Source organism: Anoplopoma fimbria, chromosome 13 (genome assembly GCF_027596085.1).
Source record: "Anoplopoma fimbria isolate UVic2021 breed Golden Eagle Sablefish chromosome 13, Afim_UVic_2022, whole genome shotgun sequence".
NCBI classification, from domain to species: domain Eukaryota; kingdom Metazoa; phylum Chordata; class Actinopteri; order Perciformes; family Anoplopomatidae; genus Anoplopoma; species Anoplopoma fimbria.
The window spans coordinates 24339478-24359536 of NC_072461.1; the positions used below are offsets into that span (position 1 = coordinate 24339478).

At 38.2% G+C, this 20059-nt stretch overlaps 1 protein-coding gene across 1 annotated transcript in view; it reads right to left on the minus strand.

The window, feature by feature from the left end:
- Positions 1-5744: 5744 nt before the first annotated feature.
- The window catches only part of LOC129100908 (metal transporter CNNM4-like), a 47521-nt gene continuing 33206 nt past the window's right edge, over positions 5745-20059 (minus strand). Inside the window, exons 5-7 of the mRNA XM_054610448.1 lie at positions 16144-16240; positions 7596-7804; positions 5745-6558 (exon numbers count right to left, since the gene is read on the minus strand). Coding sequence (XP_054466423.1) covers positions 6289-6558; positions 7596-7804; positions 16144-16240 — 576 coding nt within the window. The 3' untranslated portion in view covers positions 5745-6288. The remainder of the gene's footprint in view (positions 6559-7595; positions 7805-16143; positions 16241-20059) is intronic.

Below are 20059 nucleotides of genomic sequence, written 5' to 3' on the forward strand. Positions count from 1 at the left end.
ATACTTCTTGTGTGCATATTATATTGATATTCATTTAAATATATTTTAAAAGAAAGTAGACATGGTTCTTAAACGGGTTGTTTTACCCTGGCTTTATCAGGTGTTTGCTGTTAACATACACTTAACTGCTCTTTTTTAGTTTCTATTTTGACCTCTATTTGACTTTCCTTTGATTTTACACATTTCTTTTTGTATTTATCTGCACTTATTTCTGACTTTGTGCGCCTGCAAAAACTGAATATCCCGTCTGGGGATAAATAAAGGCTTATCTTCTCCCATCTTATCTAATAATCAAATAATATAACACTTTCACAAGACACCAACTATGAGCTCTAATGAGAAATGGACATTTATGGACATTTTACTGGTAAAAAAGTCTACTGATGTAATTAAAATGCAGGTATGAGGTATTGCTACTTCAACTTATACAATATTACAGTATCTCATCTGTAGCTATGTTATGCGTGGTGACACCTGGTCACCCTGGAATCCTCTGAGCTGTCTGGGGAAAGTTTTTCTTGTGGGTGTCATTTAATACAATAAGAACAAATGTAACAAATTCACACCTCTGTTTTCTAATAGCAATATCTAATAGGTTTCTGCAGTGTGCTCGCCCTAGTTTCATAATCCGGGGGCAAGTTTCAACAGATCCGGTGTAATTAAATACTTTATTGTTGTATCCACCTTTAATCTTCCTCTGGCATATAATTTGTCTGTGACTCGATCACATCCTGCAGAACCAGTTTGACCGTCAAAATTCCCGGTGTTGCAACAGGAAAGGATTGTTCAAGTCGATGTGTCCTTGGGCAAGACATTTAACCCCAAGTTGCTCCTGAAGGCTTGCCATCGGTGTGGACTGGATGTTGCATGAATGTTAGGTAGAGTCTGATGGTGGCACCTTGCATGGTAGCCTGTCATCAGTGTGTGAATGGGTGAATGATATGTAATATACTACTGACTGTAAGTCGCTTTGGAGAAAAGCGTCTGCTAAATGACTGTAATGTAATGTAATGTAATGTAACACCCAGCAGCAGATATGGGAAGCAATTCAACCCACTTTTCCAAAGAAACAGCTGTAATCTCTCCTTCTCGTCCACACAAGGCCATGCGTGGCAGCAATAAACCACAAGCACACGTCATCACCGTGTGTCATTAACTTTAGATAAAAGTGGTTAACTCTCAGGTGATTAGTTACTTTAAAGAATTTCACACTAAATCAAGGAAAGAGGAAGTAAAAGTATTTGTAATATCCTTTACATTTCTAGCAAGAGAAGCATTAAACCATGTGGTTATTTATCTCAATATTACATTAAGCTCATCAATTACAACACCAACACTTATTGCATCCAAGAAAAAAGCAATTAAAAGGTGATAAGACGAGTCAAATAAACATAATACATTACGTTAAATTAAAATGGAGAGTTTAAAAAATGTCTTTGTCGGCCTAAATTTGAATAAATAAAAGTCTAAAAATTCACCAGAGGAAATAAAACAATCACAAATGTTCATAGAGAAATATATCTCAGGTTTATTAATAACTTTCTTCATCTTCAAAACTCATTAAGACAAATTATAAAACAGTATTTACATCTTGTTTCTCCGTTTGTTTTTAAGTTACAGCATGCCAGAGAGAATGAAGGACAATCAGTTTATTTTATTTCCCCCAAAAATGCTCCATTTGCTCTGATCCCAAATTTACTTCATGACAAATAAAATTAAAAAAAGATTACTGACAGTGTTCGAGGTAAAAAGAGGAAAAAAAACAGCAACATTCACACACAAACAAACATACTGAACCCAAACCCAGAACAATTTAAATCAGGTGAGGGACGAGGCGCACATGAACAAAAACAAAAACATTTTATCAACAATCTCGGCCATAAAAATCTACAAAACCGAACAAAATCAGGCCTCTGAAATGTGTGTTTGTCAAAAATAGTTTAGGAATGACCAAACAAAAATACAATAATCCATTACAGTCATTAAAAGACAGCGAAGGCAACAGAACGGTGAGTCAGCTAAATGTGAAAATACAAATTTAAAAAAAGCAACGTCATGTTAAGGAGTCAGCGAAGATGACGACGATTATGAAACCCTGGTCAGTAACAGTCTTGCGACAGAAGCTACCGAGGCGGAAACTCTTTTCAAATTTGTGTATTTTTTTTTGGTGGGGAAAATACTGATTTTCTTTGCTAAAGTGCTTTCATCTTTAAATCACAGGAGAGTCCGGGGGAGTTTCAACTCACTTCTTAAGTTTACGTAGATAAAACCGAAACATTTCTCAGAAGCAGAGCAGATTTATGCAGAAAAAAATAAATGACTGGTTGAGTTAAACATGAGGACCTTTCAAAAATAAAATCACTGGCTTTTTAGGATTTTCTTTCAACATGTTGCTAGTGTTTTTTTTTTTAAGATAAATAGGTATTTAACTGGACAGTACACCTTTTAAGATGAAAATATTTCTATTTTGTCAGTATTTAAAGAATAAATGCCATTTTGTTGTCCAGTGCCCAGCCTCATTAGTGACTTCAGTACGCCAAGCATTTCTCAATGTGTGAGTCATGAACCTGACAGGAAAAAACTTTTTTCTACCTGTTATCTCACAGCAGATTGTATCGTCTGAGTTTGTTTTCGTGAGCTCACAGACAGTCTGCCTGAAATGATGCAATGCTTCCCTCGAGGAGAAACTAATCTTTAAATCTCTGCTCTGCAGCGGCCACAGCCTCCCATCGAAAAAAAAAACATTTCATCACTTGGAAGAGACACCGTGAACATGTGCAATACCACAATAACACGATGGAATTTAATTTATTTAATCTGGATTTTAAACAGATTAAAACAAAGTAAAGTAAAGTAACGTACAGAGTGCTGAGGTCACAAATGGGGCATTAGCCGTTAGCATGCTATCAAAGTCTCAATGGGAGCTGTAGTAGTTGAATGCTAACAGTCTAGTAAAGTATATACCCATTTATCTTTAGGACAATATGAATATGCACGTTAAACCCTAGAATAAAAAGGTTGCTGCTTTTCAAAATAAAAGAAACTATTAATATTTATATTCCATTATTTGCTAACTTTCACTGAGGTTTAACTCAACCAATAAAGTTATGAATCCAGTCTGCTGTGATTAAAGTGTGTAGAACTCCACATTTAAATGTTATTTAGTGTGATTGTTAACGCTTCCAGTTAAAACTAGAATAAATTGGACAGCTCCACAGGGCGATAAAGGACTCCAGAATCAAACTTTGTGTTTTTTAAGGCAGTGTGAGGCACGCTGTGTTACACCGCCATGTGAAACGAGCCCAGAAAGTCCAATTAAACCTCGATAACCACCTTCAGAGATTTAGATAAATAAACTGACCCTTAACAAACTAATCGCCATGTAAACTGACAAAGCATCAGCTCAATTAATTGCAACTTGTAGAAAAATCATTAGCATACTTTTGAAAAGATGAAACAACAGAACAAGTTATTATTATTATTATTTAGATTATCAGCGCTCGTGTCTTTGGCAGAAAGTCGTCTCACATTTAAACACGACATCTTTTGGCCACTTCTGCCTGCTTCAAAATGATAAAGTGTCCATTCTAAAAAGGCAAAATCAGAATGAAAATGGGTTTTGATAAAAAATATGTTGCACCAGCAGAGTAGCCAGAAAATGACTCACTCAAATGTGTTTTTTTGCTATAAATAAATACTAAGAAGAACACTTGTGACAGTTAAGCTTTTCCCAAGTACGAAAACCGCAAAATACCAAGGCATGCCAATTCATTTTGAAACCCAAAGTGAGATCATCCCTTTTGTTTCAGATCCATGTTGACAAAGGTCATACAAGTGCTTTTTCTCAAAAGGAGTCCTGTTTTGAGTTGGAGCATCAAAACAATCAGCTGCAGAAGAGAAGGCGGAACAAGATGACCACACATTTCATCACATTTCACAACCACAAAAGTCCTTCAGTAGTGTCATTAAGTGGAATTTAGGGATTCGAAATCTGTAGATTTGAGAATGTGATGCTGTTTTTGAAAAAAATAAAAAGATTTTTTTGTGTAGCCACTTCCTTTCAGCGTGCTTTGTCTACCACTACTCCTGATGTCCTACATTTCCAAGAATCCCTTTTTCTTTTAACAACATTTAGGAGAGCAGATGAGAACTCGTTGGATTCACCTGTGTATGTAAGTGGGTGAGAAGAAAAAACATCCAATGATACTGACAGCAGAGCAGCATAGATGAGAGAAAAAGTTGCTGGACATCTTCGCAGGAATAACAAGACTATAAAGCAGCTCCTTTCTCTCTTTGGTTTTAAAAAACAAAAAACCTGGATCGATGATTCACTATTCATTTTTTATATCACATAAAAGATAATAAATAAATATATATATATATATATATATTTATGAATGAAACCTCACTGGGGCTCTGCTAGAAATCAATCAAAGAAAAATGCATCACAAGACACAAAATTTATGAGTTTTCGGAAAGATTATTTTCCCTTTAAACTCTCAAACAGTATAAGATAACTGGAGCGTGTACAGTTCTGTGAAGAAAAAAAAAAATCCATTGTCATAATCATAAAATATACATCATTGCTTCCCATAAAGCTAATGAAATGTGGCTGATCTTGGCGCTGTGTTTCGAGGCAAAAATACAAACAATAAACTTTATGGTTTGCTGTTCAGATTGACACCCCCCCCCGTAAAGGAACACTTAACATGTAAAATTCTGGCAAATGAGGCAAAATAAAAAAAAATCAAATTTCTCGTCCCCCCCCCTCATATTTACACACACACACACACACACACACACACACACACACACACACACACACACACACACACACACACACACACACACACACACACACACACACACACACACACACACACACACACACACACACACACACACACACACACACACACACACCTCAATAAATAAAGTCTCAGATTTCTTGGTATTTTCTAGTCAGAATGTGATCAAGCTTCCCTCTTTTGGTTTCTGTCCCCATCTGGTGATAGCCAGATAGCCTTTTGGTCTCACTTACACACACACACAAAACACACCAAAACAAACACACACACACACACACACATACACAGAGACAACCCACCAAAGTCAAGGTGCTCTCAAACATCTTCCATCTTTGTAAAAAAAAAAAAAAAAACAAAAAACCTTTCCGTTATCCGTAAATCGGTGAAACCAAAACAAAACATTTCACAGAGAGGAGGCTGTTTGAGAGGCACAGTTTAACGTACCCAACACGTTTAATTCAACACATTCATAATAATAATCTTATTGATTGTCTCAATCACGATACAGTCTATCGCTGCTAAATCTCTTTTAAACAACTCTGGGATAAAGGCTCCGGGCTACTCGCTGTTTCTATCCAGGAAACAAGAAGGAAAAAATATATATATATAACAAATGATATAGAAATACAACCCAAACCCCCCACCAAAAAAAAAAAAAAAAAAAGTCTTGTGTGTCCTTCTCACACAGAATTCACCAATAAATATATCTCACTATTCATTTCTACGGAACATATATTACTTTGTTTGAACTCCGCCGACATGCTCGGGTCGTCTTTGTCTTCTAGCTGTATGCATGGTGAGGAGGGGGTGCAGGGTCTGCTACACATGCGGCGGTGCGTTTGTTTTTTATGTATGCAAATACGTCAGGGGGGGGGGGTGGGGGTGGCGGAGTCTCCCTGAGTCTCTGATTAGGGGACAGTGAACAGGAAGCACACACACACACACACACACACACACACACACACACACACACACACACACACACACACAGACACACAGACACACATATTTAAAAACAAGCTCGGCGTGGCCTCTGAATGACGTCGACGGGGCGAGAGAGGGAGGAGCTTCCTGGTCCAGACAAACAGGTCCTTCAGATCAGTCAATACATTAAGGAGCATGTGCAAACACACACACACACACACACACACACACACACACACACACACACACACACACACACACACACATACACACACACAAACATACTGATACTCCTTTCTGTCGATTTATGAAGGAAAAGTTCCCACAATAAAATGTGTGTGCGTTTAATCCTTTGCATATTTACACAATATGCATGCACATGGCTTGTCTCTTTATGTCATGTGTGTCTGCATTCCTACTTTCACACACACACACACACACATACACACACACATAAACAGTCCTCCCCTCCTCAGCATACATTCGAGCGTAGTAGTGCATGCGTGCAGACGGTGGAGTATTGTGGTGGTGTTGGTGTTGGTGGTGTTGGTGGGGGTCAAATGCTGTTCTCCAGCTGGCTGTGGTGGTTGGCTGTGTGCGGTGAGTTCTGCTCGTTGAGGAGGAGGAGCGTCGTCTCGTCCGGCCCGTTCTCCGTCGGGGTGCAGTCGGCTCCCAGGTCCGTGATGGTGGTGTTGGGGGTGGCGGTAATGGCGGCGGGGGGAGTGGTTTGGTCCAGGTAAACCGCGTTGTGGCTGCTCTCCGGGGACTGGGGCGTGCTGTCCAGACGGGACGCCATCAGGCCGTTCTGGTACTGGGCCCGCGTGATCTGGAGGAGAGAGGTCAAGGGTCATTGTCTTTGGTCAAAAAGCGTAAGGCTTAAAAAGGGACAGTTCACCTGGAAAAATCAAAAACACAATATTTACCTGTAGGGCTATTTATCAATCTGGACACTTTTTTGTGAGCTGCCTAGTTAAGGAGATATCAGCCGTAGAGATGTCCGTTTTCTCGCCGATATAATGGGACTTTAATAGAATTTAATAGATATGGTCTGACTTTTGAATTTAGCACCTTTAAAGGACAGTTTGAAACTTTAGGTATATAGCATATTCTATTTTTTTGCTGAATCAATTAGATAAGATAAACACCAATCTTATTTCTGGACAGTAAACATGAAGCAGCATCTTTAAACTGAACAGACAGAGAAAATGGTCACGTCCATCTTATCATCAAACTCGGAAAGAAGAAAGTAAATTACCCAAAATGTCAAACCTGTTCCTTGAAAGCAGTGAAACACTCTCAGGAAGAAAAAATAACTGTATTATAAACTTGTTATGCAAGAAAGCGCTGATTTAATGATTTGTAGATGAATAAATGTGGAGACATCAAGGTTAAAATGTAATATTTTGGTTTAAAATTGTATTCAGATGAACCAATGACTGCAGAGGAAGATTAATTAATGTGCATTGTCCCTTCTTAAATAAAACAAACATTAAACAAGTCTTAATAGGGGACGTTGTTACTCTTAAAGCATTCTGTATTAATTAACAATTTAAAACGTCTTTTTATCTACTTACAGCTACATTATAGTGTGTTATTAACCATATAAATAAAGTGACAACATGTACAAAGATGAGAGTAGACCGTCAAAAACTAGTACAATGAAATGTTAGATGAAAATATAAACATACAATATAGAAAACATTTGTTAACAGCATTTAAAAGACTAAGCAGGTAAAGTGGAAGAGGGGGAAACTCATTTTACAGTAAGAGAACAGAACAACGTCCATTATAGTACTTTTCTACAACTGTGGTATTGCTCCTATATCTGTTTCATAATATCAAATATTCAAACTTGATACCAACCTTGACGAACTGCAGGTCGGTGAGCGCTCGGACGTAGAAGTCGGGCGTGTACTGCTGCGCGGGGATGCTGTTGTTGAGCTGACTGTTGTTGAGCTGACTGTTGTTGAGCTGACTGTTGCTGCCGCTGACGGAGAGCGACTCCGTCCGGTCGGCGCCGCTCAGAGAGGCCGTGCGGTTCAACCCGCTGAGGTTGGACGGCGAACGGAACTCTGCACACACACACACACACACAGAAAATAAATGTTATTAACAGCTTCTTAAAAGACAGAAGTGTGTGATGAAAGATCTATGAAGCCGTTTCCTGCATAAATACATTCAAATATGTTTCATCTCTACAGGAAGCTGCTGCGGCGGGAGCTTTTTCATTCTACTGTTTACAAAGCCATTCGTGGATTAAAGGCTCTATGATGCAGCAGATCAATGGAGGACCTTTAAGAGAGAACAAGATGCAAGGTGAGTTCAAATGCTGGTTAATATGAACGGCATGAATGACTAATTAGTGACACACGATGGATGAGTGAATGAATGAATGCACAAAACCTGAAGGCAGTAAATCTTTGAAGAGCAAAGAAAGACTTTTCAAAACAAACTCATGACGTACGTACCTTTTTATTTGTTTCACTATCGGCAATCTGGTGCCTCATTCACACCAAAAGGCTTGTGACACACAAAACTTCCCAACAAGCAGTGACTCGGTTTGTGTTCAGAAAGGAAACGAACGAGACATCGTCTTCTACCCACATTTATAGAAAGTGCCAACATAAGGCTTACTAACAGAGGTGGGGATTTAATGGAGTAAATGCTGTGATCAATTAAATGTACATTGGATTTATTCAAATTGGGATAAGATTAGGGATTGACAATTTATACAAAAAAGAAGAAGAAACTGTCAGAAACAATTACGTCCCACAGATTCAGCCCTGCAACACTGGCACTATGCAGAGCTTTTCCAAACACAAATGAATTCAATAAGATATAATAAAAGTTATCTCAGGGCACTCAATATATAGAGCAGGTCTAGTATGTTTCGCAAAAATGTTTAGATTAAATTTAATTTACAAAACCAGTTATTTTTATTTGTAAATGGGCTCAATAATTCACATTAATTAGAAGAAACATAGTTACTCCAACAACGCATAATTTAAATGACCAGTTACGTTTGAATAATCACCACGACGACCATGACACAAACATCTTTTTTAACGTTCCCTTGGATACAATGACACAACAGTAAAAGCTTAAAGTCCTGTGGTGAGAAAATATGAGCCTGAATAGATTACATTTGGATTCATAAGGAAAGTGACGGGTACGCGGAACATTTCATTTTAGTCATTACAAGCTGACATGAGGCATAAAACTTATTTATAGCCCATCTCCTAGATTTTTTCATGTTTTTTTTCTCATTTATTTTGGAAGTTAGTCCTAGAAAGTTAGTTAATCAGTAGTGGGCCTTAAGTTACAAAAGGTTGAGTAACATCAGCTCTATACTGTACCTTTATCTACTATTATACTATTATTATCATCATCATTATTGTTGACAGAGACAAAACAAATCCCCATTAATGTTAATTTAAAAAAAACACTTAACTTTCACCGCCGACATTAACATGTAATGGTTTATAACGAACTACAATGTCGCTGTAAGCAGATATAAATGTTTAATAATGTATTTATAAGCAAATATAACTCCATAAACCCATAAGTGGAGGCTGGCATTATATACGGACAATTAATGACAATATAGTTAAACTGAGGAAGATCAGCCTGTATGAAGGCTCATGTTAATAAATGTGCATTGTCCCTTCTGAATTAAAATAAACATTAAACAAGTCTTAATAGAGGACGTTGTTGCTGTTAAAGAATTCTGTATTAATTAACAATTTAAACGTCCTTGAATCTACTTACAGCTACATTATAGTGTGTTATAAACCAAATAAATAAATTGACAACATGTACAAAGATGAGAGTACAACGTCAAAAACCTAATCTTTTAACATCCTCAAGAAACTAGTATTATGTAGGAATTCCCAAACAACTAGTAGAATGAAATATTAGATGAAATATAAACATACGATATAAAAACTTTTGTCCTGTTGGTCATTTACACAGGTGTGCAATTTTCTTTTTCATTAATCTGCCAATTATTTTCCTTAGGTTTGTAAAATGTCAGAAAAATCTCGCTCACAATAACCTCGAAGAAATGCCAAACATGGCGACATATTCAAACTGCTCATTTTTATCCGACCAACAGTCCAAAACACAAAGAGATTCACCTTTAAATCATATAAAACAAGGCAGAACATGCTCTTATTTAAAGAAGCCAGCAACCGCACACTTGCATAAAACATGCCCCTAAGTATTAATCAATAATCCAAATAGTTGCTGGTTAATTTAATGGATTAATTGACGAACAGTCTCGGTTTTTGAGCAACTGAAACCTTAATTATATGTTGGGTATTAAAGGGTTAAAGAGCCAAATATGAAAATAAATACTTTTTTTTTTTTTTGGGATTAGTTTAAAAAGAAAATACTGAACTTAATTACAGTTAAAAAATAAATAAATAAAAGGTAAACAACTTCCGGAAGTCGTTTACTCCAAATCTCTTAGTCACAGTTAATAACAGTAAAGACCTAATAACTGAAAAGACTCAGTTATTTTCCACCTCTGCTCAGACACACTGAAACCACGGTGACTAACATTCACTGTGTGTCATCCAGCTGACAGGTTAGCTTTTTATTTTCACATGCTTGTTACACACACACACACTCCACACACTCCACACACTCCACACACTCCACACACTCCACACACTCCACACACTCCACACACTCCACTTTTCCGGCTGCTGTATGTTATTACCAGTAGGTGTGAGTCGTCCAGCAGGGGGCCTCAGTGAGTCATAGGAAACTGTTTTACCTGGACACGTCAACAGGGTTAGCTTTCAGGGAAATTAAGCAAGCTCGTTAAATCGTGGATGTCTACGGCTAATGTTCTAGTTAGTGGTTAGATTTCACGATGATGATACTAAGATCTATTAGACGTCAGTCTCCAGATCACAGTAGGAAATCTACTACTTAAAAACACATGCGTAATCAGAGCACTCAACGTAGCTTGTGCGGCCACGATTAGCTCTCATGTGAGAGTCACAGAGTTCTGTTTATGTCATGTCATCTTTTGTCTAAATTGCATATAAATATTTGTGCAATTTGTTGTTTACGTCACTCTGGAGGCTGAATGTACTTCCAGAGATGTTTACGTTGTGCAACAGCGTCACATGAGATGTCTTGGTTTCATTACTCAACACAAACTGACGCAGGAAAACGTTTAATACTAAACATAACAGGATATCATCCCTGTGAAACTAACAAGAAAAGAACATATTTATGTCTTTAAATACACAATTTTGCATTGTGGATGGACGATTAAGTTAAAGAAAATACTCTCAGGACTGAGCTCAGAGACAAATTTACCTAATCATAATCTGCTTTTTACAAAAATATGTCTTTTTTTTTTTTTTTTTTTTTTTTTTAAATCACTTTTCTGTCTTAAAGCTTATAGAAAAAAAACCTACTGGATCTTCAAGACGTCAGTGAAGGTTTTAAAAATGGTTTTCGCAGAGTGAGTTAGTGTTTTTTTTAAAAATCAGAGTGGACCCAATTCCAAACAACAGTCCTTCATTCATCCCACATCGTTTAAAGTCTTAACGTTTTCATTCATAGTAACAAGACCAAGTAGTTTGTGGGATTGCATTTGGAACAGGGCATTTGTGATTACAATATGTATTTGTTCTACTCTATTAGACTACAATCTATTTCAGCAATTAATGCCATTTCAGTTCTGAAAAATAGATTCATACTACACAGTGAGGGATAGGACAACAATAACTATAAAATCCAAAGCTGCATCTCAATAGCTCCACTTTCTCTCCATCATTCTTTTGATCTACTTTACAGTTGCAGTGATCTTAAACCTAAATACTAAAAAACTAATCTGAAGCTGTTTGGATCCAAAAGCTGATGCTGCAAAGATCAGACAACTTTTAACCCCTCGAGGGTGTCTCATGATGTCCTATCCTTCTCCATTTGATCTTAGAGGTGGCATGTGATCATTTTCTGCCCCCCCCCAGTTCAAGAACCGAGCTGACGATTTGTTGGATAAGCTCTTTGATCAACTTTCCTACACAGAGTGATCAGGTATCTCAATACTTATGGATCTGTAGCAGAACTTATGTGATTCTTACACTGTGAATGCATTTGTGACATGATACTTTTTTTTTTTTTTTTTTTTTTAAAACAGCAGAACCAATACCAGACCTGCTGCAGTCAAATGCGTGGTTTTCTAAAGGGTTTTCTAAATCTGGTTATGATGACCAAGATACTAAGGCTGCAACTAACACATATTTTCATGTTAATTCATTTATTTAATTGATTTATCTAATGAACTTCTCCACATCAAAACTCAAAAGATACTCAGTTTACTATCATGGCTTTTCAGAAACTAAAACCAGAGAATTTGGCATTTCTGTTTAAAAAAAACCCCACAAACTAAACTTTTTCAGCTCAGATTTGTACTTGAGTGATATTTTACAGTTGAAAAAATAACTTGTGGGCGCCCTCTGCTGGACAAAGTTTGTTCCTGACCCTGTATTTAATACACAATACTGTGATAACCACTTTTATTGGCTCTAATTAAATAGAGTTTTCCAAAGGGAGAAACCAAAACTCATCACTCTACTTTTAATGCTAGAGTCCGAGCAGACCAACGTCTTCGTGACGTAAAAAATTTGAAATTCACCCCGCACAGAAACATGAACGCTGACCTCCACCTACATGTTTGCTAAGAATAAATGGATTTGCCATCGCCCCACTGCCTCCTTCTCACCTGCTCTGCAAAATCAATGCAAATAAAACTCCTAAAACTGTAAATGAGGCCTTTTTTGGGGGGTTGAACAAAGAGCTTATTTGCCAAAAAGCAGCTGTCGTCTTGGAACTCTTTGATGTCATTAATGTGTAAATGTACATGTATGTACACTGCACAGAAAACTACTGCTACACCTCATCTATATGAGGAGAGAAACCTTTGAACATGCTGCACCTTTGGGACAATCGGTGACGTCATAGCAGGTGATTGATCACTGATTGGGTTGATTCTAAAGAAGTACAACACGTTATCAATTGTTTCAACCCCGGCAACAAAGATGTCGAAGCCACGCCTGGCGAATCAAGAGCCAGGCCTGCCCCCCACCCCACCCCCCCACCCCACCCACGTGCCCGTCCTCGGTGTTAAAAAGGACCCAGACATGCCGGAGTTTACCTGGCAACCGAGAAAACAGAGAAAACCTCTTAAAGGAGAGGTGGCGAGGACGAGGTGCAGCCACTGAGAGGAGAGAAGGAAGGAGGGAGGGAGGGAGGAGGTGATCGATGGCACAGAGGGGGGAGGGAGGAGGATGAAGGGAGAACGAGTGAGACAGTGGGAGACAGAGGAGACAGATTTGCTCCACATGCAAAAAAAAAAAAAAAAACATGCATGGAGAAAGTCTCCAACAGGAATATCACAGATTACGCAAGACAGTAGTGATCGGAAGGTTTGATCGATCAGACGATTGATGAAATGGGAGAATGAGGCGGACGCTGGTGAGAAGGAAGGTAAATAATAAAATGAAGCAACCTTTGGCTGAAGCACCTGAAAAAGTGAGTGGGTGTTGACATGAAAAACGATGAAGATAAGAGTTGTGTCTTTCCAGATGTTCGTTGTGTTAATCTGAACCCTAATCAGATATTTGCACAACCAGCTCTGCTCCCAGCAGACCACATGACACATGACAATAATAACATGACAATAAAAACCTGTGCAATACATTACACATTACACTGTGCAATATAGTTAAAATAGTTTTTTTCTGTCTGTAAATATAATATTTCAGTTATTGTTGATTCTCTACTGTTTTTTTTATTGCTTATTTATAATACTTGTTTTTTTTATTTTCATTTTTATTTTTTATCTTGTCTTCGTCTCTTGTGTGCACTTTACTCTCTGCTGTTGTAAGCCTGCAAATTTCCCCGCTGCGGGACTAATAAAGGATTATCTTATCTTATCTCTCTTATCTTATATTGTTTACATGACGGGAAAAGATGATCTGAGTGGAGGAGCCCTTTTATTTTTTTCTATGTTTAAATTTAACTGCAGTAGAGCTCATTAGAAACTAAACTACAAGAACAATACTTTCTCTTTAAACATTACCAAGAGCACCAAAAAAAGAAGGTTTTCCTTAAAAGAAAAAACGTCATTATTTGACAAAAGACACCAAAACAAACCGTCGTACAAGAACTTCCCGAATAACAAAGTCAAGTCTAAAAAAAAAAGTACGATTTAAAGCAGTAAATATCTAGAATGTGACGGGAGGTTCAGTGTTAGCTTCTGGTTCTTGACAGGTTTCAATGCTTTTACTACTTTACTTTCAGTTAACATTTTGTTCTGCAACATAAAAGAATTGCAAATGATACGCAAACTTTTTGGTCAGCGTCATGGATGTTGTGAAACGCGACAGGAGAAGGATAAACGCAGGATGAAATCAACTGTGCAAAGAGAAGATTTGGATGAAGAGCTGACGGAGACATGACGGACAGACGAGCTGAATGTGAACAACAGAAACACAAAACGGAGGGAAAAAAATAGATTAGAGTGACCATTTGTATTTAAGAAAAGTGTGCGTAGAAGAGAAAGAAAAAGATGGAGAAGAGGGGATGAGATCATAGGTCATCAAACATAATAAATAAATAATAATCAAAAATATTAAATAAATAAAAAAGCAAAAATCCATTTCAGACACATGAATGCTCATGAATCTCTCAGTGAACTCAAACCAAACCTTTTTCCCTTCCTAAATAAAACTAAATAAGCTCTGGTTTTGAAATCATACAGTAAGAATTTCTCCTAATATGACTTTTTAAATATTATAATAATTGACTGATTGCTTAGTAAACTATTGTCAGACGTTCACAAGCAGGTCGGTGTGTCTGTGTATGTCTGATCTGATATATTCAAAAAATAAACCCTAACGTGTTTTAAGATTTGTGGATTATCTGCATCATGTTTACCAGGTAAAATCCGATCACATGATATCAAAGAAAGACGTCCTACATTTTCTTAAATTTTAGGCACTCACTGAAATTCATATAAGGCAAATTCAACACACCTACTACTCCAAGAAAAAACTGTGAATTACATGCGCCATCATTTTGAGTTGCAACTAACTGAATCGTTGCTGTTTTGTGCTGCATTTTCTTGTCTTTTAACTTTTATTTGTCTGACAAATCTGCTGCTATTTTGTCCAGGACACTAGAAGATACCGTGATTTCAAGAAAGAAAAAAAAAATGAAGGCTCTTTTTTTCGTACATCTGATCAAGAAGAACAACAGATGTAAATAAGCCTGATTTAGGTCACTCTCTCTGTTGACCAATGAGCACGGTCTCCGTCATACAAACGAATAAAAATAAAATAAATCAATAAAATAAACTTGTCTCGGACTGATTGGATTCATCAGCATGTCTCTCTACTGTTCCTCTATTGGGGTTAATGTTTAGTTATTCAATTACATATTGACGGGTGATAGCAGCAATGTTTTTTTATACTGCAATATCATCCAGGACGTGACGCTGCAGCTGCTGGTGGAAGAAATTATGGAATAAATTGTGAATGGGGATGAAATAACATAAATTATCCACAGTTGATGATGTTCTTTCATGATTATCCATCATTCATTCCCTAGAATAAACAATATTACAAATGCTCCTAAAAAAAGAAAGAAATATGGTTACTTCAAATGTGTAATTCAAATAAGTAAAGATTTATGACAGCAGCAAAGGCTGTTGTACTCTAATATTATTCCACTAGGTGGCAGCAGAGGAATTTAAACCTGAGACGTTACACTGAAACTTAACCTTTGTAGATTAATTAATAGAGCAAATTCACAGAGGAGAGGAGAGGAGAGGAGAGGAGAGGAGAGGTGATGCGCGAGAAGAGTAGGAGAGAAGAGGACCAGAGAGGAGAGAGGATAGGGGAGAGATTAGAGACGAGAGAGGATAGAGGAGGGATGAGAGAGGATAGAGGATAGAGGAGAGAGAGGATAGAGGAGAGAGGAGAGAGAGGATAGAGGATAGAAGAGGGATGAGAGAGGATAGAGGATAGAGGATAGAGGAGAGAGGATAGAGGATAGAGGATAGAGGGAGGAGAGGAGAGGAGAGGATAGAGGGAGAGGAGAGAGGATAGAGGGAGAGGAGAGGGAGAGGAGAGAGAGGATAGAGGATAGAGGATAGAGAGGATAGAGGATAGAGGAGAGAGGATAGAGGATAGAGGAGAGAGGAGAGAGGATAGAGGAGAGAGGAGAGGATAGAGAGAGGATAGAGGAGAGAGGATAGAGGAGGAGAGGATAGAGGAGAGAGGATAGAGGATAGAGGAGAGAGGATAGAGGATAGAGGATAGAGGAGAGAGGAGAGAGGATAGAGGATAGAGGAGAGAGGAGAGGATAGAGGTGGTTAAGGACTTACCCAGTGTGGGAACGTTGATCGCCATGACGCCGTAGAACGAGAAAGGTCCGGTCTCAAACTTCATGTTTTCGTTGCCGGCCTCCACCTCCACTCGTCCCTGACAAAACAAAAAAAACACAGAAACAAACATGAACATTGTGAGTCTCATCATTTTTTCATCCTGATAAGAGTGTCTATGATGCTTTTCACAGACGAACAGCAGCCCAACGTATTTATTTTACATGATCGGGAGGTAAAAAAAACATAACTTATAAACTTATAACCCATTTTCTGTTTTTCAAATGTTTTAATAATGACGTGTTTTTGTGCTTTAAAGTCGATCTTGACAGTGTTTACTCTCTGTGAAGATGAAAGGCCACTGTAACATCATGTGACAAAATAAATTCCACTTAAAGTCATGTGATTCAAAATTTTCGGCAGTTTATCAGCTCCTTAAGGGCCCAGAAACTGTTAAATAATAACTTCATATCCTCACATCAATCACGACAGAAGAAGAGCTGCAACTAATTATTTTTATCACCAATTAATCTGCCCATTAATGGCTGTTTTAATGTCAGTAGTCAATTTTTCCGACCAACAGTTCAAAACCAAAAGATATTCAGTTCCTGGGCATCAAACCCTGACATTTGATCATGCAAAACCAGCAGATAAATGTAAATGTTTTGCTTAAAAATGACTAAAACGATTATCAAAATAGTTGCAAATGTATTTTCTGTCAAATGTTCCATCGGCTTCACAGACCGGCAGACAAAACTGGAGTGGACGATTACTAATTCTTATTAAAAACACTTTATACTGCCTTGTAACCCTGATTTTCAGTTGGTATGAAATGACACAGTTTGGCCTCTAGAGGTCGCTGATGTCACGGGTTTAAAGCGAGGATGCGCTCAGTATTTACAAGCGATTGTCCACCGGAGAGGCTCTGCATCGTTTTGTGGGAGGAAACATGTTTACTTTGGCCTCGATGAGACGGTAATAGACACCCAGGAGCCGCATGTTCAAAAAAAAAAAAAAAGAAAAAAGAAAAAAAAGATGTGACTGTCGGAGGGGATGACGTGATGCTTATGAGGAAAAAGGAGGGAGGCGGACCTGCAGGAGGTTCTTTGCAAAACATGAAAGAGCAGATGGGAGGGAGACATTAGAGAGTCAGAGAGGGAGACGAGAGGACAGAGAGGGGGTGAAGGAGGCCTCCGTGTTGGTACAGTGAGTCGGACTGAATCGGCCCCGCTGGAATGTGTGAACTGCAGCAACAACACAGCACAGTTAATCCACACTGTCGACCCTCCTTCCATCCATCTCTCCATCCTCACCCCCTTCCTCCCCCCTACGCACACGCACACACACACACACACACACATACACTGATGAAAGCAGAACAGGTGGTAAAATAAAAAGAGAGAGACCGAAAAGAAGAGGACAAAAAGACGAGCTCCCGGTATCCAACGGTGACGACTGAATTAAGATAAAATAAGATTACATAATCCTTAAATAGTCCCCAGAGCGGGGGAAAATTTGCAGGATTACAGCAGCAGAGTAGATAGCGCAAACAAACAAATAAGAAACATATGTAGAAATCAAGATCAAAACAAGTTTAATTAAATTAAGTAATCACAAAGTAAAGTATAATAAATAAGGAAAAAAAACGTTAAAAAACAACTAAAATGTTGTATAAACGGACAGAATGATTGTTAATATTGCACAGATTATTATTTATATTGCACGGTGGATATGTTGGATTGATATTGTCAGTTTTTTTCCTTTTGCTTGCTTGAACCTGTGCAACATCACTTATAAAATCAGGATTTAAAGCTTCTAAACACGTGCACATATGTCTGCATGGACTGCAAGGACAAGAAATTAAAATAATGCACCACACATGTAGAACATTACCAGTGTTGCCATGAAATCTATCACAATTTAGGTCAATTCTTCATTCATATAGGAGAAAAAAAAACATAGCAACAAGCAGACACAGAACACGTGTGATGATGTGTACATTTAAAGGATTTTCCAGTAAAACTAAAAGGTAGAAATGAAGAATTTACGAGGAATACAAGGTCATTATGTAAAACCAGCTGATAGAGGTTTTAATATTTTACATAAACAGGTCGATGAAATCCGACAAACAGTCTTTAAATTCTGTGTCTGTTTCTTTTTAAGACCTCGTGGAATGAACCGTTACGACCGAGAGATTTACAAACATAAGCGATGGGACAGAACCATCCCCTCGTGCTATTTTAGGGTGCATGCCAGTTTAGAAACCTGGCTTGGATGTTACAGCGGGGAGGCGGTGGGGGGAGAGAGAAGGGGGAGTATCTGTCACTGAAGCTACAAAGTAGGCTGCTGACATCACAGACGCTGTGCTGAATTAAGCTCACGACATCTCTCCGAGGCTTCACACCCGACGCCGACACTGATCAGAACGCTAATCTACACCGTCGCTGACAACCGCAGATTTAAAGCACAAGACTGACTGTTTCACTGCTTCTTTTTCTCACTACAACCAATTCTGTTCACTCAACATCTGTAAACGATGAAATACCAGGATGTAAAGTCCTTTCATCTGTCTGTTTCATGCTTACTGATTGATGGAAGTACTTTCTCACTTACATTCTCTCTAATTTTGCAATTCACAATTATATATATTCTTGGTTGATCCACTGATTATATTTCCAATAGAACCTGTTTTAATATGCTGATCACAAGTTCTCAGAGCCCAACGGGACAACTTCAAATGAGAGTGCAACTCCAAATAATTAAATTTGGGCAAATATGCATATTTGAAAAGCTGTAACCATTAAATGTTTTCCGTCTTTGCTAAATAAATGACTGATAATGATGTAGCACTGCTTGTTTCCTTGCTAACTGCAGCAATCTGTCTTTATATATATCTATATATCTATATATATATATATATATGAACTGTAAAATAAAATTCATGCACATCTCATTTTAGGGACAGTGTGTAGGATTTGGTAGCATTAAAAGGTGGTTGCACATTGCAACCAATTGATACCCCTCCACTCACTCCTTCCTTTCCAAGAACAAGGTATTGGAGTTGTGGATTGCAAAAAAAACATCCATACCATAATGACACTACTTTAGGTCAGATAGCGACTCACGTTTACACAGTTTTCACAAGTGTGTTGGAGAACTAAGGTGGCGTTTGGGTACCGTTAAAATATGTGAAAGCTCTCTCTTGAGCCAGGGTTTGATTTGTCCACTCTGGGCTACTGTAGAAAACATGGTGGAGCAACATGGCGGACTCTGTGAAGAGGAGCTGCTCCATGTGTAGATATGAAGGAATCATTTTAAGCTAACAAAAACACAAAGATCCTCAGCTTCAGGTGATTAAACACAAGAGAAAACATAGTTATTAATATCATATTCCATCTCTGCCTGTAGATCTCCTTAAATTCTACGCACTGGCCCTTTAAGGAGTAAAATGACTGTGCACAAATGAGACAGGTGTTAGACGCTTTGGATGTTTTTGTGTGTGTGTGTGTGTGTGTGTGTGTGTGTGTGTGTGTGTGTGTGTGTGTGTGTGTGTGTGTGTGTGTGTGTGTGTGTGTGTGTGTGTGTGTGTGTGTGTGTGTGTGTGTTTGGTGTCCAGTCTTGCGTGTGCATCGTCATACCTTCAGGGCTGGCTCTTAGTCCACATACTCTGGATCTCTAGCTGTTCCTACATGTGACATACACGTTTGTTCTCTTTCAGGCATCTGCTTTGCTTTGTGTTTCATGAAACAAAACAATCCTTCTGTCCGTTCCATCTTTATTTTTAAAAAGGTAAATTCACTGGGCATGAATGCCTTTGCAGCGACGCACTGGTCTGAATTCATCCGTCACACACACACACACACACACACACACACACACACACACACACACACACACACACTCACACACACACACACAC